The sequence below is a fragment of the Pimephales promelas genome, chromosome 3 (assembly GCF_988280905.1).
Source record: "Pimephales promelas chromosome 3, fPimPro1.hap1.1, whole genome shotgun sequence".
Taxonomy (NCBI): Eukaryota; Metazoa; Chordata; class Actinopteri; order Cypriniformes; family Leuciscidae; genus Pimephales; species Pimephales promelas.
Genome location: NC_142771.1, coordinates 22,024,909 through 22,051,694, shown reverse-complemented (window position 1 = coordinate 22,051,694; position 26,786 = coordinate 22,024,909). Strand labels below are relative to the sequence as shown.

The 26,786-nt window shown below is 38.8% G+C and overlaps 1 protein-coding gene across 8 annotated transcripts in view; it reads left to right on the top strand.

The window, feature by feature from the left end:
• The window catches only part of rbfox1 (RNA binding fox-1 homolog 1), a 252,524-nt gene that overhangs the window by 178,533 nt on the left and 47,205 nt on the right, over positions 1–26,786 (top strand). The window contains exon 1 of one of the 8 annotated variants that reach the window (XM_039686225.2): positions 25,110–25,262. The exons of the other annotated variants lie outside the window; for them this stretch is intronic. Coding sequence (XP_039542159.2) covers positions 25,230–25,262 — 33 coding nt within the window. The 5' untranslated portion in view covers positions 25,110–25,229. Of the gene's footprint in view, positions 1–25,109; positions 25,263–26,786 lie in introns of those variants that run through there. 8 annotated transcript variants of the gene reach the window in all.

Genomic DNA, 26,786 nt, shown 5'->3' with positions numbered 1-26,786 from the left:
TTTGCGCACAAAAGTGTTCTCGTCGTTTGATAAACTTAAGATTGAGCCCCTGTAGTCACTTGGACTATTTTAACGATGTCTTCAATTACTTTTCGAGGACAGCAAGAGCCAGTCCCTCAAGAAGCCTATGGACTGTATGCAGGAGCGATTTTAATATCCTAAATATCTTAATTTGTGTTCCGAAGATGAACGAAGGTCTTACGGGGTTGGAACAACATGAGGGTGAGTAAATACTGACAGAATTTTCATTTTTGGGTGAACTAACCCTTTAATGATGATTTTTATCAAACTTGTATATTTTATTTCATCAATTTCACTTAAAAAACAATTAATAGGTAATTATCATTGCCATTTAAGTGAAATTACTGAACTTAAATATACAAGTTTGATAAAAATCTTAATTAAAGAAGAACATTTCAAATGGCATTTAGAGGCTTTTGCATCTGAACTCTTCATGTTTTATTTACATATTGTGCTACAGTTTTGTTACTCAATGGAACTAAAATGTTTGTAAATGTAGGTTGTAATAAGCAGACATAATGTCCTAAAAATGTAATAACAAATTATTGTCCACTCCACACATTTAACAAATCATGTGTAGACACTGAATGATATTTTGGAAGTTACAGTTGCACTAACTTACACTGTACAAATACTTAATTTGATTTCACATTTTTATTCAATTTCTAAAATGAATATGAGGCATCACATATTTGTTAAAGCAGGTAAAATGTAACCTCCAGTGTATCATTCGAAGTTGGCTGTTCATCTGGAACATCATTTGAGGGAGGAGTTTAGTGTTACCTCATTTATTACAAATTTGTAGAAATATTCAGTTTTAAATTTTTTTTTTTTTAATATCAATCAATGCCCTTGTGACATTTTTTGTTTTTATTTTACATATTCTCATTTTAATTTTAAGTTTTCCACCAAACTTTTTTTATTGCTTTATTCTGTTGAAAACGAGAGCTCATTTTCAGATTAAAATTAAGTAAAATTGTCCCCCCACACTTAATCTTCCACAGTGTAGTATAAATTGTCTACCCCACATAGAAGACATGATCCTCTACATAAGCTGACACATCCTTTTATACCCTCATTACATTGTTTTCAATAGCTTTGTTTAGTTGAAAATGATTTTGGAAGAAATAACAATGGCAGGAAAAAGCAAAAAGAGAGAAGGAGAGAGAGAGAGAGAGAGAGAGAGAGAGAGAGAGAATACCCCACATTCTGTTTATGTAATTTAGTGAGTCATAACGTGGGTGCATGAGGCATTATGCAAGTTCTGGTTGTGCTTTGAAAAATTGGTTATCTCCACAGCACCTACAAGGCCCACAGATGGATGCGCCTCAGTTGTGGTGCGCCTGAGCCCTGGCAGTGCGGGGAGCCAGGGCGTCTCAAAGCAGGGAGCCCTTCTGGAGGAGGACAGGCCTCTTTTTATCGAGCCGTCAGAGCTTTGGATTGGTAAATCCTGTGGGCTTGACCGAATAGAGGAAGTGCAAAGCTACACGAGGGTGAATAATCATAGTGTGCAGGAGAGGGGATTTCGCAGGGCACTGCATATGCCCTGTGCCTACGATTCACCCCGCCGCTCATTAGATGCTGAATACATCATGCAGATTTCTGCCAGTCCTCTCATTTCAAATGCAGCTCCTCTTGACAGGAATTAGAAAAGAGAATATATAATCAAATTGGTGTGTGCGCGTGTGTCTGTTCCTTGTAAACCCTATGGCATAGGGACAAAATGTCCCCACAAAGCTGGCAATATCCGAAATCCTGGTCCTTGTGTGGAAATGTTTTGGTCTAGACTAAGTGGTGTTTTCTGAAAATGTAAAAATGCAGAACATTTTCTCTGATCGGTGGGTTAGGGGATAAAAATCATGTGTGTACACTATAAAAATGATTAAGTCTATGGAAAATTCACATAAAACATGTGTGTGTGTGTGTTAGTGTTTTCCTTATGATTTTTGATAACACTTTGCAGTAAGGTCCCATTAGTTAACATTGAGCATTAACAATGAGCATTACATTTGTTACAGTTCATGTTTGCTCAGGTCTATTGCATAGTATTTGTGGACATATGCAACTTACAATTAATTCATGTTTAATTTTAAGACATTTTGAAATTAGCTTGAACTAACAATGATCAATACTTCCAAAGCATTTATTAATTATATCATATTAGTAACTAATGTTAACCAATTACTTCACATTGAAAACGCAATATTATATTACACATATCATCACAATATTATTCTCAAATAAATATGTTTAATATAATCTGACACTTCATGAATTCCCCCAAAAATGCTTGCTAAAAGTAAAACAAGCGCCCATTTTCCATATTTGATTATTCCCCATGACTTAAGAAAGATTCAGACTGTTCAAACACCATGTATGTTGAATGTAAAATATCCCGGGGCCGCAGTGATTATATGTTTCATCGTTTGGAAAATGCATGGCCCTTGAGTGTGAGAATGAAGTATAGTGTTGGATCGCTCCCTCTTTTATTTCCCTTGGAAGCTGGCGAAGGGTTGCTGCGTACTCTGTTATCGTCAGTGGGAGTTAAGTGCTGTGTGTTGAGTACAATCGGAACGTGTTTATTGCGGCGATTATGTAACTGGTTATAGCCTTAGCCTGTCCTGTGCTGCCGGGGCCTCGCGGTGCACATTACGCTAGTTGCCAGTGTTGCTGTTTCGCTTGCGGCAGGGCAAAGCGAGGGGCGGGGGGTGGGGGTGGGGGGTGTTGGGGAAAACCTCACACCAGGCAGACGCCGTTTGCTATCAGTTGTGGAGTGGAAATAGAAACGGAGCATTCTGCCACTCGCCGGTGTGTCATACTCGTATTGAAATGATAATGGAGCGCATGCCTATGTAACGGGGGCTCCGCTCTCATCCCCACAGGGAGTTGAAGGAGAATACCACAGTCGATAGTTCTGCACCACAAAACAAAACAAAGAAACGGTCTCTGCTCTCCTGGTGATATGTATAAATGCTGCCTTCTTATTACATCATTGTTAACAAAACACCACGTCCTAGGCAAAGGAGCCATTAAAGAAAACAGTGTCTGTCATGAAGTCAATGACTGAGTGAAGCACACTGTGGGTAATAAAATGATCATATTAATACCTTGAACTCCTGCTTTCACTAAATGGGGCAAGTATATTGCTTTGTAAACATTTCCGCATCAATAGTACGGTGCCACAACAAAAGATAAACCCCAGGTTGAACAAGGAGATAAAGCGACTGTTTCACAAGATTAAATGGAAAGTGATGCCAGCTTGGCAGGCAGGCCGTGTGTTGCACGGATTATTCATAATGGGCGGGAAAAAAATGCAAATCATACAATTACAGGCCGTAAAACCAAGTATTAAAATAAGAGAGCAGAATTAAGGCCTTTAGCTGATGTGATGAAAATACAAGTATATATAACATTAGCATTTTGGCACACGCACACACACACACAAAAAAGAAGACTATGCTATAATAATAATTATATAATTTTTTATTTATAACTTTTGTTGAGCTTTTTAATCTCCGTACTTAATGCACAATACCTTCACTTCTGCTTTGACGCATTGTTTTTTTTAATCTACACAGGCAGATTTTCTAATGTATGGCATGGAGGAAATTACCTCATAAAGAGTCATGAAATTCCTCCTACATGGAATTGTTGTGTTTTTTATACATCCCTGTGCTGGAAAGAAGGCCTCCATAATCCATTTACTTCAATTTGTAAACACAGAAACGACACCGTGTACTAGCGCAGATGTTATGAACCTTGTATATATGCAACAGAAATCTTCTAATACCTTGAATATCTAATCTTATTCAAATTAGGAAGCATGTCTGCGCCTTGGTTTTGTAGTGGAAAAGCATAAAATGGAAAGGAGCATTCGAAAAAATGCATTATTTTTGCATAAGTAGTGCATAATGGACTTTTGTGGTTGTTGTTTTGCTCATTTAACTTGTTTAAATTGTTTATTATTGAGTAGAAATGTTATATCAAATGTACATTGTCATATTCTGCATACACAATAATGGATTTCTTTATTGTCTGTGTTAAATGTACATATATGTACATAGCCAATAAACACAATATTTGTGTTTTGTCCTTGCTAGGTTTACTTTGCACGTGTTGTGCTTGAGTTTATTCAAAAGGACAGAAGTCTGTGGCTAATCCTCTGGTTTGTACATACTGTTGGCTTTGATACAGGAAAAAATGAAGATGCCGTGTGGGTGTGCAAGATTAGGCTTATCTTCGATTGCATTGTATATCCTCGGTGACATTGACAGAATAGGACGCTTCTTCCTTTAAAACAAGCCAAATAAAAGGAATTTGCAGGTTAAAACAGTGAGCGGCCCATGCTGCAGTTTGTTTGTGGTGGCGTGCGTATGCATGATAGCCCCAGCTCAGGACAACAGCGGGATGAATAAAACGCTTGGATTGTTCACACTCATTGTCCCGCTGCGGTCGCTCTTTGTCCTGAAGATACTTTCGCTTTGCTCTCCACATCGTGTTCTTACCACCCCGCCGCAGCGGCTCTGTCCTTCAGAGCATCTAATGGCCCCTGCCAAGATTCAAAGACAACCACTTTTGAGATGGGGATGCACACGTCACAACAAATCAAACTCATTTTGTTGTGTGAATTGCACTTTTCTGTCTCTTGTGTTGACATATGGTGAACATGATGTCACCAAGAACATGTTCCATGGATCGACATCTTTGTTGATTCTGGATCAACATTCCAAACAACCAATTAGGTTTGAAGGACAAGTTTACAGTTTATGTCATGTTTTGGGTTAGGTGATTCTACATCAGTGTTATTCACCTACAGTATCATTTCCCTCTAAATTAAGCGATAATGTTAGGTTTAGGGTTATGATAGGGTAATGATAGGGTTGGGTCAAAATTTTCGGACAGGAATATGTTGATCCAGTAACGTCTTATTTGGCAAAATCACTGTGATTCTATTTTCTATTGCTGAGAGATATAAACATTGGATGCACCAGTGAGACAGTATATCCGTAACACTTTGTTGTTGATGTTGTTGTTGTTTTATTTGTTAACATCACTCAGTATTGGATATTTAGTTAGACATGCCCTATTTTTACATTTACGCAAATATAAATTTATATCCATAATTTTATACATTACGTAATGTTGTTATGCCTAAATTCACTTGAAATGTTTGATTGAAATTAAAACATTAAAACTAAAGTCAATTTATTTAGAAAATATATAGAATTAAAATTTTGGTCATAACCAGTGTTGTTATTGTTAACAAACTATTAAAAATTATTTAAATCGGTAATCTAAATAAGGCTGAAATGATTATGGTTAGTTGGCAAATAAACATTTCTAATTTCTAATTAAGTATTAAAATTACTAAAACTGAAATACAAATTAATTAGTTATGTAGAAATAGTTTCTAAAAATAAAACAAAAACTAATAATGACAAACATAAAATTATGTAAGCCTTTAACTAAAAAAGGAAAATAAAAAAATAAAAGATGATAATAAATAATGAAATTGTATATAAATAATACTAAAATAACTCATAACATGAAAATACCAAGTATTGCCACATCCATTTATTTATTTATTTATTTATTTTTATAGCCAAGAGTCTTTAGTTAGGTCACATTCATAAATCATGACTTTATACTTTTAGCATTAGTGCAAGATGAAAAGTCAATATTTTATGTCTCTTTTCCTGTAAGAAATATATATATATATATATATATATATATATATATATATTGTGACGCAGTATGTTTAAGAGTGTTTTTAAGGAATACGCTAACGCTAGGATATAGATGGCTTTAAAGCTTATATTAATGGACTAAGAGTAAACAAGTAAAATAGTAAGCAAGTCCATAATGAATATATTTTTCTACAGTCAGTCTCGATAAAAGCGCAGAGGTCGACACATCACCCCCTGTGTCAATCATTACAGATATTTTTCCTCCTCAGTGTCCGAGCTGACTTCTCACTCTACCTCCAGCTTGCGTGATTGATGTCGGGCGAGGTTAGCGGAAAAAGAGTGCACTGTATTCTTTGACCGGCAGTGGGCCGCTGTCCTCTTTCTATCTCTCCCTCGCATACCCCCTCCTCTCTTTCTTTCAGGAAAAGCCTGCTTCAGGACTACCACAATTTTTCAGTTCCAGCCCCTAGCACCTCTGCCCCCAGATTTAGCCCAGCTGCTGCGGTCCACAGACACACTAATTGGCCCTGATTTCGGCGGCTGTGCTTTAAGTGCACTCTGCTGTGTGTGCTGCGTGGGGTTGCCATGTCAGTCCACTCTTTTCCCACTGGCTCTTTAGGCCATTACCTAAATGAAGTGCTGCCACTGGAAGTTGGTGAGCACATGCTAACGGTGAGGTATTGATTGGTGGGTTATTTCAAGTGATGATATCTCTTTCTTCAATCCTGAAAGAGGAAAAACCATTGCCAGAGACCTGTTTTTTATCCTGCGCTTGGGTGACTTACAAGTTAATTATACATTGAGTGATAATACAGTTTGTTTTTATAAGGTTTACTTGTGGGCTACATACTATAGACCTTATGCACCAGAGAAACGTGGGCGCCGTCATCTTTAGAATATTTTCTTTGAACTTCCGGTTTCGCGGTCGCTCTGTATATTTCTATGACATCGCTGTCGATGAGTAATTAGCTGGTGAAGTGTATTTACTTAATGTAGAGTTAACAAAAGTTATCATGAGCATTGTAATGTTTATCATAAGCATTCTAAAGCAGATGTCTTAACAAATGTCGACCGGGAATTTTTTTTTACGAGCAGTTCATTCAAACCTATGCAAGATCGCTATGAAAATACCGGAAGTCAAAAGACAACGAGCGCAACGCTGAAAAGGGGCGGGGCTACATAAGGTCTATAAGTAAAGAAAATAAGCCATGTAGTCAGTTTAATTTATATAGTTTTTTTTTTTTCACAATACGCAATGCTTCAAAGCAGTTTTACAGAAAATAAGTTAATTTTTTATAATATCTTAACGTGTCTTATACTGTCATCACATTTAGCTGATTGTTTACATTTTGCAACAATATAAACAATCATGCAGTCAAGATCTGCTTTATAAAGTAGTATGTCGTTTTACATTACTGTATGTGGGCAAAGTTGGCTAAACTTGTATATAAAACTTAATAAGCTGTGATTAATGTAATAAAAAATTCAACAATATAAACAATCATGCAGTTGAAATGTGCTATATATTGTGTTTCATGTGAGTATATAAAAATTCAAGTAGTTTGTATACTGTACAGGCCTGTGTGATAATATAATTCACATTTTGCAATAAAATAAAGGAAAGTTGATATTTGCTATACACTGTGGTATATTCTACAGTATAGCCACAGTTTTTTTAAGGTGTGTGTATATATATATAACGTGCTGAACTGAATCCAAGTTGTTTACGGCATCACATTTCAGAGATGCCAAGGCCTGAATCAATTTAACTTCACAGCTAGCGGAGCACGTATGGGCATTTGTGCGGCTACACCCTGCCAGTCCTCAGAATTAAAGCCATTAATCCATACACAGGTGATTGTTTTAGCGCACTATCACAGCTGGTTTAAAACATGTTCGCTTGAAGAAAAACAAACTCGCAAATCCTGTTAGGAGACTCAACGGAAGCAGTTCTGCTTAAAATCATTAGCATCTCAAGTTTCTTAAATTGAATACGTATCAGATGCATGTTTTCTCAAAGTGCACTCTGAAGCGCACGTGGTCCGTCAGCCAGTCCAGGGTGGCGAAATGACTTGGTTTTGCCGAGCACATTATTGTGTATTTGACAGTTCTTGACAGTTCAATTTTAGCCTCGTGTTCGCCTGACATTATTCTATCAGGGCCCTCCATAATCTGAGCCTGTAATACGCCGGATGCGGCAAATGCTTATTTCCAAGACCTCTGCGGCAGGGGCTGGCCTGCGCCATCACTCATATCTCAATTACCTAATCTAATGCATCTCAGTGGGCTGCTGCCCGAGCTTCATTTACTGTAAGTGCTAGAAGCTCCTCTGCAATTGTTATGTGTGCCAACACCAACCTGCGCCGTCTAGGGGAGAGCGAGCTCAATCGGAGAGGGGCAGGGAAACACAACTGAAGAGGGGAGGGGGAGACGGAGGTGGAGAGAAAGCGAGAAAGACTCGGGGAGATAAAACATGTTGGTGGGGGGAAAAAGACAAAGGGAGAACAGCAAGCAAGGCCCTGTTAGAGGGTGTCATGCATCGGTGGGCGGAGAGGAAGAACGCTGTGGAATAGATGGGTATTAGAAGATATGCGCAGGCTGTGATGAGAGCAAGAAGCAGAGCTCCTCTCCTATAGTGTTCGCCTCCTCATTTTTGGGAGATAGTGAGCTGCCTGCTGCTTACATAGGTGGCTGACTGCTAAGGTAGCATACTGTCACTAAACGCACAATGCCTCAAATGTTGTGGACTATTAATTACGATTTACATGTTGCTGAGCTAAATGTGCAAAACTCAAATTGAACCTTACCTTAAAATACTCTTTTCACAAATATTGGGTATTTAAATATAGATTTATTTATAATTACTGAGCTAGTTATAATGCATTCTAATCTGCAAAGATGATACTGTCTTAGAGTTAGGTTATAAATCACTTAAGTTACGCTAGTATTCAAAAGTTTGCAGTCTGTAAGATGTTTTTATGTATTTTGATAGAAGTCTGTTCTGCCCACCAAGTCTGCATGTATTTGATTTTTTTTTAAAATACAGTGAAAACAGTGATATTGTAAAATTTTAATATTTTACTAAGATGGTAAAGCTGAATTTTCAGCATCATTACCTCCAGTCTTCAGTGTCTCATGATCCTTTAAAACTTTTTTAATATGCTGATTTGCTGCTCAAGAAACGTTTCTTATTATTATCCATGTTGAAAATGAAGTACAAAGTATATAGAAAACTTTTATAAAATGGTAAAAGTTGCTTTTGGTCAATTTAAATCATCCTTGCTAAATAGAAGTATTTCATTACAAACAAACAAATAAATGAATGAATACTGACCCCAAACAGTAGTGCACTTTTTGGGATAGATTTTACATTAAGAACTTCTTAAAAGTTTAAGAGTTTAAGAGTTTATGCAGCTCAAGTAATGCGCGTGGAGAAATTATAAGTATAAAGAAATTCTGAAATGCATGCCAATTTTTAGTGATTTTTTTTTATTTAGATAGAGATAGATAATCTTTATTCAGGACACATACACAAGATGGTCCATAGCCCTATACCATAATATTACAAAGTACATTAAAAAGAAAAGGAAGAAAGAGAGAGAAAAAAGGAAGAAAAAAGAACAGAGTTCTATAAAATGACTACACAGTCAGTATTCTACAATACATACAAAAAAGTGTTCAAATATTAACATACAGACTAAAACACCAGTGATTCCACAAACCAGAAGTGAACCTAACAGCACTCAATGCCGGATTCACTAGTGTTTTGATGATGCTGTTATGTGACTCTGCTAGTCTACACATACATTTGTACATGAGATTCCTGAGTACAGCAGGACATGTGGATTTATTTATTTGTATGCACATTATACTGTATAATGTGTATTATTAGAAGCTAGATTTTTTTTAGACTTTTGGACTCAACTGTATGTAGGCTTGTGAAAACAAATGGCCTAAGTGTCTGCTTGGTTTGTCTAGAGTGAGAACAATGGATGACAACAGAAGGAATCTGGAGATATTTCACCCAAACTAGCCTCTCCAGCAAGACCACAGGCAAAGGAGCCTGTTGTTCCCCTCCCCGATCCTTTCGTGACAGCTGGAGAGGGATTCGTCCACAGCCTGATTTACTGTAGTGTGGATGAGATTCACATACTAAGCCGGCTTTTAAATCATTTTCAAAACTGTCAAGTGAAATGCTTTCCAGTAACACTGGTGAGCTAATATATTAGCGTTGCCTTGGAAACGCAGGGAAAGAAATTGTTTGATGTATCCTCAGAGGGTTTACACGAGGGTAGGATGGCGGCGCGGCAAAAGTTGCTCGCCGCTCGTTTTCGCGTTCTGATCCAGTTAATTGTCTTGGATGGCTAGTAATTAATCAATGCGTTTTTGTCAGGTCGCCGCGCACGCTCTAGAGATCTGTCAATAAGTCACGTCAGACTCATCAGATATATCAGTGACACACTAGAATCACCACAACAATTAAAACTCCAATTAGTGCAGGCTATGCGTTCCCACGGCGGCACACTTGCTTGCGTGCACTAAGTGTGTGCGTGTATGCAGATCATCAGCGAGTTTAAGCACAGAGGTGTGCACTGAGAACTCCACCACTAATATGTTTTGTCAGGGAGGCGAGTGTGGGTGATAGAGTGGCCATGTTTACATCTGTATTCCCCGGTGACAGAGTGCGGCTCCCACTTCCCTGTCTGTCTATTACGCAGTGCAAAGGTTGGCCTGTCAGCTCTGTCTGTCACCCCCACTCTGCATCAGGAAAACGTGCCAAGGGCCAAGTCTCACACACGCACACACATGCATACTCGCACATCCCTCCTGTTTGCCCGGTGACCTGTGCTTTTCCTGGTGTGTGTTACAGAGCCTGTGCAGTGCTGGGATCAGCTGACACAAAGCTCCTAAAGCCACAGCTTTCCTGCTCAACCACCGCAAAGCAAATCCGTAGATCTACCTGAGCTCTTATGATGCACTGTTCCTGCTTGTAAAAGCTGTAATTTTACCCGGAAATGAAAATTTGGTCATCGTTTACTCCTCGATGTGATATTTCAAACCTTATGACTTTAAATCATCTGTGGAATTCAGAAGATGTTATTAAGAATGTACTAGTTGTTCTTTTTGCAGTTAATCGGTTCTGGGGGTTTCAAACTTCATAGAAATTTGAACGTTAAAAAAAACAACTATTCTAGCATTTCGAGATGATAGTCGAAATATTTTCAGAATAAAGTTACGAGAATACAGTTTTCCATAGAAGTTCTTATTTAGATCTAAATATGATAATAGCTTTTTACTTTTATCTGTGCTTTCAACAAAAGGAAATTTTACATGGCATTACCATTTGTTGTAGGACGCCTATACTAGCACGAAAAAAAATCCTGGTCCAAACTTTGTGGCAGGTTGACTCGTAGCCCGTGTCTCCTTCTTCACCGTAAATCCTCTCTGGATACATTTCAAGTGCATCATATCTAATCATTTGGCCCGCAACTTCTCGTAATTTCAATTTTTTTTCTCAAAATATTACAACTTTGTTCTCGTATTGTTTTAACTTAATCTCTAAATATTTAGACTTTAATCTCAAAATGCTAGAATTTTCTTCTTTTTTTTTACGTTGCGGTTCAGGGTTTCCATAATACTATGCATCGTTTGTTAAAGTTGAATCTTCTGAACAATTCATTAAAGAATCAGTGAATAATCAATTGAATTTTGGTTCGTTCTTCACGCAAGAGGCATTGGTCAATTGTGCCATGTTTAATATTTGAACATAATAAAAATGGATTGTAGTGTAGTTTAACAACATGGCATTTTTTCAATTGACAAAACATCTTTTCAACAAAAACTAAAACAAAATCAGTAGACAAAATAATTAAACAAAAATGTGATGTAGTAAATGTGAAATCTATCCCTCAATATGGTCCCTCAATATTTAAATATGGTTTCTGTCCCAACTAAAAATTTGTGAACTACTACGATACATTCATAAGCATTAAGCATCTTTTTTTAAAGCAGTACATTCTTCAGAATGTCCTTTAAACGAAAGTCATACAGGTTTGGAACAACATGATGGAGAGTAATTATAATTAATGACAAAATCTTCATTTTTAAAGGTGAACTATCATTGGTAACACTTTAATTTTATGATCCACTTTTTACTAACTATAAAGAACTAAATCACATTAGCATATCAGTTGACTGTCTGATATTCTACTGACTAGAAGTAACTTTGCAGTCCACTGTCTACAGTCTACTAATACTCTAATGAGAGTTAGTTGACATGTAGTTGCAAAGTTTCTTGTAGTTAGTAGAATATCATCAGTTGAACCTCAAAATAAAGCAAAACTCTATCCTTTTTAACAAGACATGACTACATTTCCCAGCAGCCTCTTTTTTAAAGGGAGATGGGAGGGAGGGGGTTATGATCCTGGGCTCAACTCAAAATACCTGATATGAGGAGACAAAGAGCTGCATGTATTGACTTTAGAGAGAGAGAGAGAGAAAGAGAGGCAACACTGCTTTTGTGTTTGGTAAAGCAAGGCCCTTGGGGCTTTGCGGGGAGCCACAGCGATACTGGAAATGGGCCCGGCAGTTTATGACACTTCACAGGAACCGCCGGATGTGTGATAGGAGATGCTGATGTGTGGAAGCCCCCGATAACCCCAGTGTAAACCCTTGGGCTTCCACCGGTCATACCTTTAATTTACAGTGATAACTTTTCACCGCACCTCTCAACCTCACATTCCCACAGTGCTTTGTTAACATTACACATACGAAAACGTATGTGCGCGGCCTGTTTAACTGATGACATATGCGCTCGAAGTTGCACAGCCGTACAAAGCGGACGTGTCGGTGCATGGATGATGCGGAAATACGACCTTTTAACTTTGAGCGGCTGGCGTTTGCAATGAAAACGGTGATGAAAATAATTTGATGGAACTGTTTTCGTAAAGTAATTTGGGCCATTTGACGCCAAAACAGATGGGCCATATTCAGAGAAGTTGCATCCTCTGCTAAAATTAATAGCACAACTTTTACAGCAGCTGACACTAATGTTTTTATGCTGGCTTTTGGAGTATTTTATGTCGCTAGTCGAAACTAATAGCTCGGGTTACTACACAGTGTAAACATTTATAATGTCAATTTTAAAACATCTGGCAATAATGGGATGTATCTTGTTAGATGGCGAGGCCTGTCAACACAGTGAATGTAATTATGACAGATGCAGTTCTCCAAGCTCACTCATGAAGACACATGTGAGCGCACACACGTGATGCCAACCCTCCATTCTGCGCTCGCACACAAAATCTCTGGGCTGCCTAACAAGCCATTGAATTAATTGTTTGTAACTAGTGTAAATATTTTCAAACTGTGCAAAAGCATGAAATTGGCCAATATAGGGAAAATGAAACGTAATTAATCCACAGCTCCCATAATACAGATAAGGACAGATAAATCTTGCGCATGAAACGACGTGCCATTAATTTGCACTGGTTTAAAGGCTTTTTAACCAAGACAGAATTTATATAGAGGAATGGATGACTAGTCATCTACTGATCGACTAGATTATTCAAATTTTTGTTTTAGTTTGACTATTTTTAGCTTTTAAAGAAGATGAATTAAGAGACAGATGTATACATATATATATATATATATATATATATATATAACAATTATATACATACTGAAACAGATATGTTTTAGATATGTATATTTTTAATGTCTTGTATGATAAGTGTTGCATTTTTAAGAGTTTTTTTTTCTTTTTTAAATTTACAGTAAATCAAATATACTGTATTATATTTTTATTTGATATAAAATAAATATTTTACAAAAAAAAAATACTCTAAAATTACTATAAAATCAAAGCCATAAATCTAACCAAGTTATGTTCCAAATTTGAAGTTGATATCACAAAAATGTAAGTTCCCATGAGATTTTATTTAGGCGTACGTAGTTCCAAACATAGCCACCGGGTGACTTAGAATTCCATTGAATTTAGTTGTATACATTCTGCCTTAACAAATTAATAAATTTCTGTCCAATTATCAATTCTGTCACAAAATGTGGAACCTTGAGACACAGACCTTTCTGACAATATGTGTTTTGTCAAGATTAGAAAAGGTTTTGATCATAAATTATGAAATATTATGCCCAAAAGGGGTAGAGCCTGATAAAAAAAAATTAGAGTAACGTTTCTATGGTAAGGGTTTATCAGATGATGAATTCTGAGTTTGTAAGCTTTCAAATGATACCTAATTTATGATAACTACTAAAATATGTGATATAATAAAAAAGGCGATAAAAAAACAGGCAGGTGACAGGTAAGAGGTTAAACACCTTTTAAAAAACATCTTATAACCAATACGTTCTGATGTTGTGCTCCATCCAGCAGTGAACTTGTGATCACCTCCTAAAATTTATGGGGCTAAGGATTAAATGTTTAAGGTGGGCCGTGTCTCCCCCATGCTCAACATTCCCCGTTGCGATTACCCCTAAGAAATGTGTCTTATCATAAATCATGTCAACCCACACTGGTCTGCATGTGTAGTAGAAAATATGTGTATCTTATACCTTCTGTTTGAGCTGTTCATATCATACACAATAATGTCTCATCCTGTTTAAGGCATCAGTGACATGCTTCCAAATGCACGTGCTTTAATAGTCATGATTAAAGAAACCAATTGGAGATGGAGCTGGTTCGCCGGCCTTCCCGGAGGGCCGTGAGTTCGTTTCTGGCAGAGACATCTGTGTGTCCTGGCCTGCTCCTGCGGCTCTCTGTGTGTGTCCATCTGTGTGTGATTAGTTCTGCTCTTAGTGTACCTGTGCGCTCGCTCCAGAAATCATTAGGCCTGGTCATACCTCTCCTAGCTACGCTTCAAAACATCTGTCATTACACAGTCATCAGAGACCCTGCAGCAACTGCCAGAGTCTTAGCCTTTGTTTCCTCACACACACAGACTCTGTTTCTTGTTCTCCTTGTTACCACTGTTGTTACCCCCCACCCTCCCTTTGTTTTTTCTTCACACAAACCAGAAATAGGACAGCTCTTTGATCAAAGGGTATTAACGTCCTACCCCCTTTACTCGCCATTGATCCACAGATAATACGGTTCCTGCTATCTCAAAGAATTCCAGCTGGCCTGAAAGCTGAGGATGATTTCAGTCCATTGGTCTTAAATGGAATGGAAAAGATGGAAGCTTTTATAATATTTTATAAATGAGGTCCAAAAATGTTAAATCTTGGATTTGTTGTTTATTTGCATAATAATATAATTAATATAATATATATAGTGCATTTTTTAATAGTTAAAATTAATATATATATATATATATATATATATATATATATATATATATATATATATATATCACTTGGTCATTATCACAAAGTAAACTGGGTGATCTGGTTTTATATCATCATAAAGTGCTTTATTTTGCAATAATGACCTAATGACTGTACATTATGTCTGTTGTTATTGAATAAACGTGGAATATTGATCTTGAGTTTAAATTATTTGTGGGAAGAAAGAGGCCGCAGAGTACTGACATGAAATTAGCACAGTAGGAAATCAGTTTCCCTTCAACAAAAATCCATTATACAGGTTAACCTTTTTATATAAAATGATATCAAATATTTAACTGCAGAAAGCTACTTATGACCAATCAGAATGAAGTATTCCAAAAATCAATGTAATAAATAAATTCATAAAATATATTAGGCTAACTTCATATGATACAGTGTAGACATCAAAGCTAATAGTAAATGGCATGATTCCAAGGTTAAATATGATGCGTGATTAATGTCCTTACTGCATGTTCCTATCACCCAGAATAGGAGGAAGGCAGGGAGACAGAGAGAGAGAGACAGGCGGAGAAATAGTAGACCGTGAGGAGGGGGTGGGCTGGATGGGGGAGAGAAAGGCGAGTAAGGCAATGAAATGCGCTTTCTCCAGGCAGTAAGAGTGTGTGGCTGCCTGACAGCCTGGTTCAGTGCCACCTTGCCACTTTGTTTCAGCTGTGTAAATAATGGCTATAATTAAAATCACCTGTACATGACAAGCATCAGAGTGTCTGCAGGAGATGCTCTGGCCTGATGAGCACTTTGTGTTCATGCTGCTGTCGCTTTCATGGCTGTGTCAACTGACATTTCACATGTGCATCTACTGTACAAAACTTCATGTAGTGCACGGGAGATTAGGGCCGAACCTTGTTCGTCGCACTTGAAGTTCGTCACATGCAAACAAAGTGCATACCTGCATAGGCTGACCTGTTTGTTCAAACCAGTTCCTCAAGTCCGGTCCTGAGGGGTCACAGCCCTGCAGAGTTTAGTTCTCTAACTGAACCAGCTCAAGGTCTCAGAGTTCCTAGAAAATTGATGGGAGGTGAGTTTGATTAGGATTTGAGCTAAACTCTGCAGGACAGTGGAGTTGAGGAATGCAGTTGTATATCTTTAATTTTCAGTTTTAGGACAAAGAATAATAAACTAATAAACATAGAAACTTGTCTGAAGTTCACTGAGGCTGTCAGCTTTATTTCAAGCTAAATCGTTTAGAAAACCTATTGTAATTACTTAGCTATTTTGATTTCTTTTTGCATTAGATACCCGTATTAATAAATGAGTCATCACATTATTACTAATTACTTTAGACAAATATACACCGGATTGACTCACAAATTTAATGACTATCTTTACATGTGCACCAATAATGGATTTAATTGCAGAAAGATGTTTACTTGACACAGGCAAACCTCTTCACTCCCGTTTATTAGTGTGGTTATTTTTACTGCCATTTTACAAATGATGAACTCAGATACAGTAGGCATGTTACTTTCGACATATTGGAAGGTTATTCGGAGCCGTGATGAACATTGCAACCCTGCTGTAACTGGGTTTGCCTACGCTGCATCGCTTTCTGGATGAGGATACGGAGCAGATACTGCGCAGAGAGTTGTGTTGTTGACAGAGTTTAGCGATTCTGAGTATAGGGAAAACTTGACCAGAGTTCATTCAGGAGTTCATTCATGAATTTATGCGAACAGCACTGTCCAAGCACATCCGCTCTATGGTCAGAGAGGTAATTGTGGTGTTTACATGCATGTTTATTGCGATTAAAATCAGGGTACACCACATAGTTAAATGTGAGAATTGTTACTCCGATTATGAGCTTAATCAATCACATATGTTTGATTAAAGTATTGAGTTTACATGAGATAAAGTTTCTCAATATAGCCAAAATCTCATTACAAACGCATTATGAGGATGCACGCAAACTCACTCAATGATGTATTGACTTATATATTGAATGATGTCCACGTTTTCATTTCAGATATTTGGTGATTTTATGCATGCGCATGGATACTTTTATAGACTGCTAATGTTATGAACAAAACATTCAGGCTGATTCAGAAAGATTTGTGCATTTTAAGCATAAAAACATAAGCTACAGTCCTCCTAATAACATTATTATCCGTTTGCTGTGTTGTGCAATTGCTTCCCTCCAATTTATGTCTCATTGCGATCACAGGGCGATGACTCAGACCCCATCCCAGACTGAAGCTAGCGCGTGTTAGCCGCAAGCTACTTCGCCTTCAACACCCACAGAAACACAATTTCCTCATAAAAATTGTCACGCCACATCACAAACAAATCGTTGATCCAAGGCTGATCTACAATTGATGAAACATAATGGAGAAATGAAAAGCCAAGTATTCAACACTTTCAAAGGCTGTGTGAGATCTGCTAATAGAATTACCCGCACACAGCTAAAGCATAGCCAAAGCCTGCTAACTTGTAATTAAGATTTCTGAGGCTCGCTTAGATAACCCTAGAGTCGGCCTGCTGCTGTGGCATTCTCTTTGTTGTATGTTACTTTTAGCTCATTTATATTTGACTGTTAAACTTTAAAGTTTGACAACTATATTTAGCACAGACACTCTGAACCAGTTTTGTAGATGTTCGCAGAACTTCTGAGATGGCCTCCTGTTGTGTATCCGTTGTGAATAGTTATTTAATTCTCCTCTACTGTACATCTCGACGGTGATGAATATATTTTACCCTTTATGACACCCTTTAGAAATTGACAAAATGGGGCTGCTGGAGAGATTAAGGAATGATTCACGTCCCGATCCGCGTTCAGCCCGAGGATCTGTGTTTATTCCATGTGAACCTGCCGTCCTGAGTCCCAAAGGACAACATCTATTAAGTGAGCCTGACAGTTTCCAGGCTGTCTCCATATGGCCGAGACCCTACTGCTGAGTGCCTTTGCCTGCCACGCGTTCCCTTTTCACCCACATGACATCCACCACATATAATTACAGCACATGGGAGCCCAAGCGTGAGTGTGTGTGTGTGTGTGTGTGTGTGTGTGTTGTAGGAGGAAGTGGTACAACTTCTCAGAACAAGGAGGTTTTTGGGTGGTGACCCTGACTCTCTGATTAGAAAATTAGCCCAAAACATGGCACACTAATGACCTAGGCTTATTAGCGACAGTGCCAATGTTTAGTGGGCGTGCTGGGCTGAGCTGAGCTGTGAGTGGCGGGGAGGGCCGACAGTCTCTGGAGGAGCAGAGAGGGATATATTCTGTGTTGTGGGGGAGAGAGAGAGAGAGAGCGATGCATCCGACACAGTTCAAACCCCTCCAAGTTCAACCCTACTAGAACATGAGATTTGCGACACGGAATGGAAAGCAGATTTGTTCCAGTGGAGCAGCGGGGGGAAGGCGATGAATTTGTGATCTGGAAATGTATATGAGCTCCTCATCTGAAGCGGCGGCCAGCCCTGGAACAAGCTGGCCGAGACTGATGTGTATCAGAGGAAAGCTGGCAGGAAGAGAACATCTGCAGGGGGACGCGGCTCTGACTACGTACCCGCCATCTGATTTGACCAACCTCTTAGTTATTGTAATGGGGCTCTACTGGTTGCGAAAATTAGTCACCAATATGGGGTGTCTAGTCAGGACACGGAAGGCAGGAATATTTGTTGAAAGCTTTAATGTATACTTTCCTAATACAGATGCACAGGCACTATTTCTATGTATAAACTTTACTGTGTAGGTGTGGTAGGTGTGGTTCTAAAGAAAAGGAAATAAACATTGATGTCAACTAACATAACACAACTGAGGCTAATACTCTCTCTAGTCATTTAAATAAACAGGGCTAAACATATTCTGAAATGTGAACTTCAATAAGAATGCCATACAATCTACGCATAATAGAGAAAAAGGCTGTTACTGACATTTAACCATCAAATGCTAAAGTCACTTATTAACTTATAATACTTTATAACTAATGATAACTTACTTGTGGTCACTGACGCACACGAACACAACCTGAAGCTTATCTTGCAAAGTGAAACTAAACTGAATGCTGTTCTCTGCAAACCAGGGCATGTCTCAACATGTCAGAAAAGGGGCGTGGTCTGATCGATCACTCGCTGTACCGCTCTGTCCAGTTCACATCACTTGATCCTTTTGCACAGTTATTTCTCGCTGTTGTAGTTTCAATTTGCTCAAGAGGGGTCACCCCTGGAGGTTCTAACATTTTGCGTGTATTGAGTTTTTAGTTTGGGTATTTATTTACTTAAAAAATATATTTTCATATATTTTTAAGAAATATATAATATTGTTATATTTTTATATATTTTTATATTTAAAAAATTAAGCATATATTATATTAAAGCCAGCTCATGTTTTTCCACTGTATATTGGGGGGTTGAGTATGGGAGGTTGTGGATAAGTCCATACCACGAGGCTAGTGCCCCATTTCATTTGTGCTCCTTTATGTGTGCCACTGCTATTCTCAACCACCTTTTACCCTAAGTCTTTCAAATAATATAGGAAATAAAAATGAAAATCCTCTGCAGCTGTACAAAGAAGCCTTAAAAGTGATTGTGCGCACAAACGTCTTATCATTTGGTGAATAATGGTCCAGGAGGCAATGTACCAGCCAGCGTGCTGGTCATTATCTGCGGTTGTCTAGGTAGTGCTCCTCATCCGAAATTCCGAGTCGCATGAGGGTTCCGGCATGGATCCATTTTTACTGCCTCTTCATACCGTGCACACTATGTACTCAGAGACTGGTAATATGCAAGCCAAAAGTGTTCATATTTTCTCTCAGAGTTCAACAGGGAAAAGGAACTGGGTTATGATTGCATGGCTTTGTGTTCAAAATACGCCCACTTCAGGCTCTCATGCAAGCCAGCTATTGAGATCTTATTATTGCATCTCGCTGACTATAAAAACATCATCCAATACCATTAGACCAAAGCAAAGACTGCGTCTGTCAGTGAAACCATGCCTCAAATTGGTATTCTCAACTCACAAAATGGTTGCCTGTGGTTTTAAGCTGTGTGTGTGGTTGGATAGACATGCGTGCCAAAACATTCACAGTCTAAAACAAAAGTCCGAGAGCCAGCGAGGAAAATTGCATGTGTGGACTCTAAAAAAAGGTAAACATAACATTTACAGTAGAGTCTTCTCAGAGAGTTCACTATATACTGTTAAAGGTTTCCACAAGCCCAGATCTGATGAAATTATGTGTCATTAGTGCAATAAGAAATTAAACAAAACCATTTTAAGAATGATTCATAAAAGAATCTTTACAGTAAGGGATACCCGATTCAGAGTACTGGAGATAACTTGGAGTAAGGGTGCAACACCATCAGTGTAACCACTTTGAAATTTGGATATATAACTCTACAATATAACAGTTATTTAAAACGTTCACCTAAATGTAAATGAAAAATAATGTAGCACTAGTTTTAACAAAATAGGAAAGTATATTAGCAGAAATTGAAAGAAGAGGTTTATGGGGGATTATATAGAAATAATTGTTTTCTAGTGTTAGTTTTCTACCACAGTTAGTTTTGCGGTAATGGATTTCAAAATGTAATTTGTAACAGTAAATGTGTGAAACTTGTGAAAGTCTGAGAAGTTGATAGAAAATAGGTGTCCCCGCCCAGCTTCACCTTTTCGAGTGATGATCATCACATTGTGTGCATATCCACTTGAGGCCCTATATGGTCTGGATTTATGCAGGAACACATCTGGAATTGTAGAACGGTTTCACGCACACTCGGTGGCGGCATCCATTCACCGGCCCGGCTGTTTCTTTTGTGATCCTACAGAGATTTCTTCTGTTATTGGTATCGACTTGACAGGATTTGTGTCCATCACAGCAACCCACTTAATCCAGATCAGCCTTTAATACTAATTAAACTGCTTGGGGACACACTCCAGCACCTGGTAACTTACAACCGGTGCATATGCCGATTACCATTCTCAATAGAATCACTTGACCTGAAAATAAAATGGCGGCCCTTTTTATTTGCTGTCCATTATGTGTAAAGGGCTTCCTTTGTTTGCCTCTTAAAAGACCCAGAGCCGCCGCAGTCATCATGGTAATGTCTGATTTCCCATCAGGTGACGATTTAGCTTATTAAGGTTGTACAGATGGAGATGCTTCTGGAGGAGGAGGATTACCAAAAGAGTTTGTCGACACACTGTTCAGAGGACTGCAGAGATGTTTGCCTTGTGACAAATGGCAAGTGCAGCCCCACTATGCAGGAAGTGCCATTGGCGAGTGCTTTAAGATGTTTAATTAAAGACGCTGTGTGACAGGAGGGAGACCTGCGCGGGGTCCAGGGACTACGCGGCTAATCCTCTTCCTGCGCACACTATCCCCTTGCGAGTGTGATTGATGAACTGATTCCTCTTTACATCTTCATTTGCATGGCGTGCTAATGCCGGCACAGGGCTGAGCGGCGGCAGACGAGAGCTCCCGCGCTAATGCCGGCTAATATGATAATGGGAAACAAGGCAAGGTTAGCCACCACTCGGCTCATCCGGCGTCTAGCCCATTAACTCGGGGCTATGGTGCACCTCTTTGCTCGCAAAAGGAGGCGTCCCGCAGGCAACGTTAATATGTTAACAAAGGGTTCTTCACTTTCTTCAAGGACGTTTAACTTGTTTTTCTGAAATGGTTGAATTAAAAAATAAAACTAAACTACACTTGTAAATAGTGTAAGTAGTGTGTTCATGGAAAATTCCAAAAAGGAAAAAGTGCACTTCAAATGCCTAGTTGGACTTAATTAACAAAAGAAAGATGTGTGGAATGTTGAACACTTCATGCACTCGATTGTCTTAGTTTTCTTTATGCAACAGAAGGGAATGTCTCAGAATTCAATGTTTGATGCCAAAATAATGTTATAGATGGTTGCGTTCATGGTGCATAGTATAAGTCTATAGTGAATAGCATGTTTTGGGAAAAAATTTTGCACGAATTTTTTTTTTTTTGTGTGAACTTAATGCTTATTTTTGTGGACTAAAATTCTATTCATAGTAAATATTTTTCATGGCATATATTTTACTAACTTTGAAGTATATTTTAGTCAAAATGTGTACAAATGAACAGTGCCCACCGAGCTACAGTGATATCTCATCTTCCTCTCACCCTTGAACCTTTAGTGGAAACTTTTCTCTGGTGGGGGCGGTTATATTTTCACGACGTCTGCCGGGTCCCTTTATCTTTTGAGTTTGCATGTTTAAAAGGTAGCCTCCTGCTGGGAAATGGGTTACTTTCAAAATAGTTCACACCCATGCGCTACAAAACCTCTTGCATTATTAATTTGTTTACTCTGAGACATGTCTGGCTTTCCGAGTCGTCACGCACTCACCAAATGGCGATCTCCCCCAGAAGTGTTGGGTAACGCTCACTGTGTGCGAACGGCAAAATGTTTGATACGAAAACATAGTGTGAAGCTCAATGGGAATGAAGAGCGTCTGAGATAATGAACGGTCGAAGGGGTCCTGCCCCGCTCTAGTGCCGTATGTCACTGGGGGTCTGTTGGGGAATGGTTTGCCCTCTAAACTGAGAGTGTGTCCAGCTGAAGTGGCACTCCATGGACTTGGACAGAAGCCAGCTGACTGTCTGGAGCGAAGGGGCAGCACGCCGATCCTTAAACACCCTTGCTCGCATGCGTACTCACACACACAAGAAGCGCCTGTGGTGAGAATCCTGCATTGAGCGAGAAGAGAAAACAAAGGTGAAGGTTGATCGAACGTCCAATCTATAGGAAAGAAAGGGCAGGCCCAGCAGGGGCTCAAGAAGGCCTTGCCTCAGCCATTTTCCCTTTTTTTTTTTTTTTGAAGAGTTGGCCCAGGATTTCGCTGTGCAAGTCAGTGTGTTTAAAAGAGCAAGGACAGTGGATCTTGATCCTGTTTACCTCTCAGCCTAGCCCAACCAAAATCCACTACATTGATGGATGGCAAGGGGTCAGTACTCACTTTCAGTGAGTTGTACGTCCTTAAATGAACCAAACCATAAACAGACCTGACCAACCAAGCACCATATACTTGATTAAATAAACATTATGGTTCTTGTTTACTGAATAAATCAAGCATACGCAGTGTGATTCCTTACCATCAGGAGCGATAATATGAGTAGCCGAGGGTCAGTGTTGGGAAAGTTCACTTTCTACATGAACTATGTCAAAGTTCAGTTCACACATTTTAAAACGAACTAGTTCAGTTCATAGTTCATACTTGCTGTGAGCTATTTATTTTGTTATACAACCAGCAGCATTAGCCTATACAATCACAGACAGCAATTATTTTATCGGCGGGCAAAGTTTTCACAGAAATGTAAGATTTTTCCCATCCTCACCGACCTTGTCTTAAAACTCGTTTAAATGATCATACAATATGACGCATCCTCGATGCTTTGTCAAGCTCATGCTGCTTTTTGTTTTGATGACGCATGTGGCGGCCGCGGTGCGAGACTGGTGGCTTGTGTTGCCAGATTGGGTGTTTTTTTTCCTACATATTAAGGCCTGTTTAACAGTGTGTTTTAGCTGGGTATTCGTCTGGAAGGCTCTATAGAAATCTGGCACCCTATTGAACGAAGTTACTGAGAGAGTGTGCGTTCACAGACACCAGAAGGAACAAGTTCACAGTAACGTTCATCAGGCAGTAATACAGTACGTTCAGTTCAAGTTCGCCCAAAATTTGAACTATCGTTCAATGAACGCGTTCAGCATCTTATTTAAGTTCCTGATTATTTTTGAACATGTTGACAAAATTCGGCTTGAATTTGTAAAGTTCATGCAATCACATTCTAATGTGAAAGAACCACATATGATCGCTCAGAATCATTTTCGTATTGATATTTTGTTTATATTTTTGCAGAATAACTATATTAAGTGGCTTTAAGTACTATGTACTTGCATTGAAAAAATAAGTAATTATTTAAGTACTTATTGTGCTCATGTTGTATTGTAAAACACTTTTGCTGCTATTGAGGTGTGATGTGGGTAAGGTTAGGGACAGGTGTGGTGGTATGGGTAGGTTTAAGGGTTTTTAGTATAAAGGGATGGTCAGCTGCGTAATTACAGATGTAATTACATAAATTACTTACAGATGTAGTTACTTGCTGGTATTTTTAAAATATAACTACATTGTAAAAACATGCATGTACACGATAAGTCCATTGTATCAAATTATTCATTTCAGTGTAAGTACATAGTACTTAAAGCCACTTAATATAAAGTGGGACCAATTTGTTTAACCTGTGTGATATTTGACTTATTTTCAGAGAATACATGGTAGAGCTTTTTTTTTTTAATTAATAGGCTATTTTCCTTAGATTTTTAAATTTGTTGATTTGTTTTCAGAGGAAATTTTGTAATTTTTTTTTCCTTTTGATTTTAGACTTGTTTTAAGAGAATATATTGATTTTTAAATATTACATTTTTAGACTTTTAGACTAAAATGGTCTGTTCATTACTAAGCCCATAAAGGTAGGCTACTGTGCATTAAGAAGGAAAAAAATATGAAATGGGAGGAAAAAATATATTTAAATTCTTTTGCGCTCTCTCACAAAAGTTTCACGTTCCAAATTTGTGTTTTTTGCTGGCAAAAACTTTGTGTTCCCTCGAAAAACGTTTAAGTTCTCTTGCAAAAACCTTTATGAAACGTTGGGTTCCCTCACAAAACCAATTTGCAACCAATTGCAAAGTTGGAAACAAAACATTTCTGAGAGCACACAAAAGCATTGAAATATAATTGTTCCTCCAAATTTATTTATTTTCCCATCACCATGTCCCTTTAGGCTCCATTCTTCACAGTTCCTATATGTTTAAAAAAACAGGTATTCTGAGATTAGTGTTCATGTCATCATCAGCGATACAATCCAAATCCAAAAGCTGCACATTCACAGACAGGACAACAGCCTCAGCTTTAACATATTTTCACAATCTATATCACAGTTCTAAATTAAGTTTAGTTTACGTGCTCCCAGAATGGCCTGAATCGCTAACATTTCAGAGTGACAGAGAGAGAGAAATTTTGGAGCTTCGCTTTCGCTTTAGTTCCCTCCTCCTTCTCCACCCCTCCTTTCCCTCCTGCTCACATACACACTCACACTCTCCCTCTCGCCACACAGCAGTTGAACACACACCCTCATCTATAATTGATGCTTGCTTTAGGCAGATGCTGCAGGGATTGGGACTAAGGCAGCTGCTTAGTTTATGGAGGAAAAAGGGAGCAAGATGGTGGAACAGGTATTTTTTTCCCTGTTATTCTGCTTACCAAGCGCATTAGTGCGTTTTTTTTTTCCTGCGTCTTCCTTTTGTGCTGCGGCTGCACAGTAGAGCGAGTGGCTTGTGTGTGACTGCGTTCGAGAGAAAGTGTGTGTGTGTGTGAGAGAGAGAGAGAGAGAGAGAGAGAGAGTGCGCTTTGAAGAAAGAGGGAGCCCCCTCCAGCAACTCTTTTTCAAGTTGCCTTATCAGCAGCTGTTTTGCTCTCTTTTCACACATTTCGCCTTCTCTTTCTTTCTCATTTCTCTCCAATCCATTTCTGAGTTCTGTTTCGTGTTGGTCTAGGTGGCTAAACTCACAAATTTGGCAGCACATGATCAATTAAATGAGCCGAATTCTGTCATCCAGCCTGAGAAAAGTGAGTGAGGCAGACAAGAGTTAGACCCACTGCTCTTCAAACGGTTTGTTTTGCTCCATAATAGTCGAACACTACCGGCAAGAACTTTGACACGTACCGCTTTGGTGCTACTGTGCTCCACCTGGCTTTCCATCATTTTAAGGCATTAGCATGCGGTTGAACTCATTGCGATCGTGAGCCGCGTCTATTCGTGTACATGTGGAATTTAGAGCGAATTCTCGCCAACGGGAGTGAGGGAGGAGTAGTCTCGTTGTGCGCGAAATTATATTTGCAAAGTGTCGTAAAAAGCCCTTTACCAAAACAAAGCCACTTTTTTATAGCTGCGTATGTTTAAGTGTTCGCCTGGAAGCCGAGCACAGTAAAGTGATGAATCCATTGCGCTGCCACGTAAAACATATTTCAGTCCTCCAAATGTGGTTCTCATTAGGGTGGAGGCCAAAGCGTTTAGCTAAGCCTGACTGTCTGCCATCGCATTTTTTTCTCCCAGTGTTTGCCAACAGCTATTTTTTACGAGGGCCTCCAAAAAATATCAGCGACGGCACGACTACAATGACCGCAAATGTAGAGCTCCAAGCAGACTTGCACCGTCAGGGGCTTCCCACACCATGGAGAAGCACCACTGCCTTTTCTCTAACTTTCCTTCCACCCTCCCCTTAACGTCTTTGACACTTGTGTATAAAGAGTTTAGCACTCCTGATCAAATGATAGTCTAATTATGGCGTGGTGTGCCCGCTCTTGAATATCAATGTGCTATGCGAAGTGCTGATGGTGTTAATGGAAAACAGCGTGATGTGTGTAACATCTGCTTAAGGAACAGCAGGGATTTTTTTTTTTACAAGGTCCCGTTTACAGAGTAGCAAGTTGCGGCTTCCCTCCTGGCTCTTCTCGGCTCGTTCAACTTGCCAAGAATAAAAACCCTGTCATTATTTACACGTTGTTCCAAAGCTGTGTGACTGACTTCTGGAGAAGGCAAAAGGTGAATTTTTGAAAAACATCCTGACCACTCTTTTTAGTGTTTACATTTTCAGATTTGGCAGATGCTTATATCCCAAGTGACTTACATTGCACTCAAGGTATTCATTTTTATTAGGGCATACATTTCATGGGAATTGAACCCATGACTTAGGCTT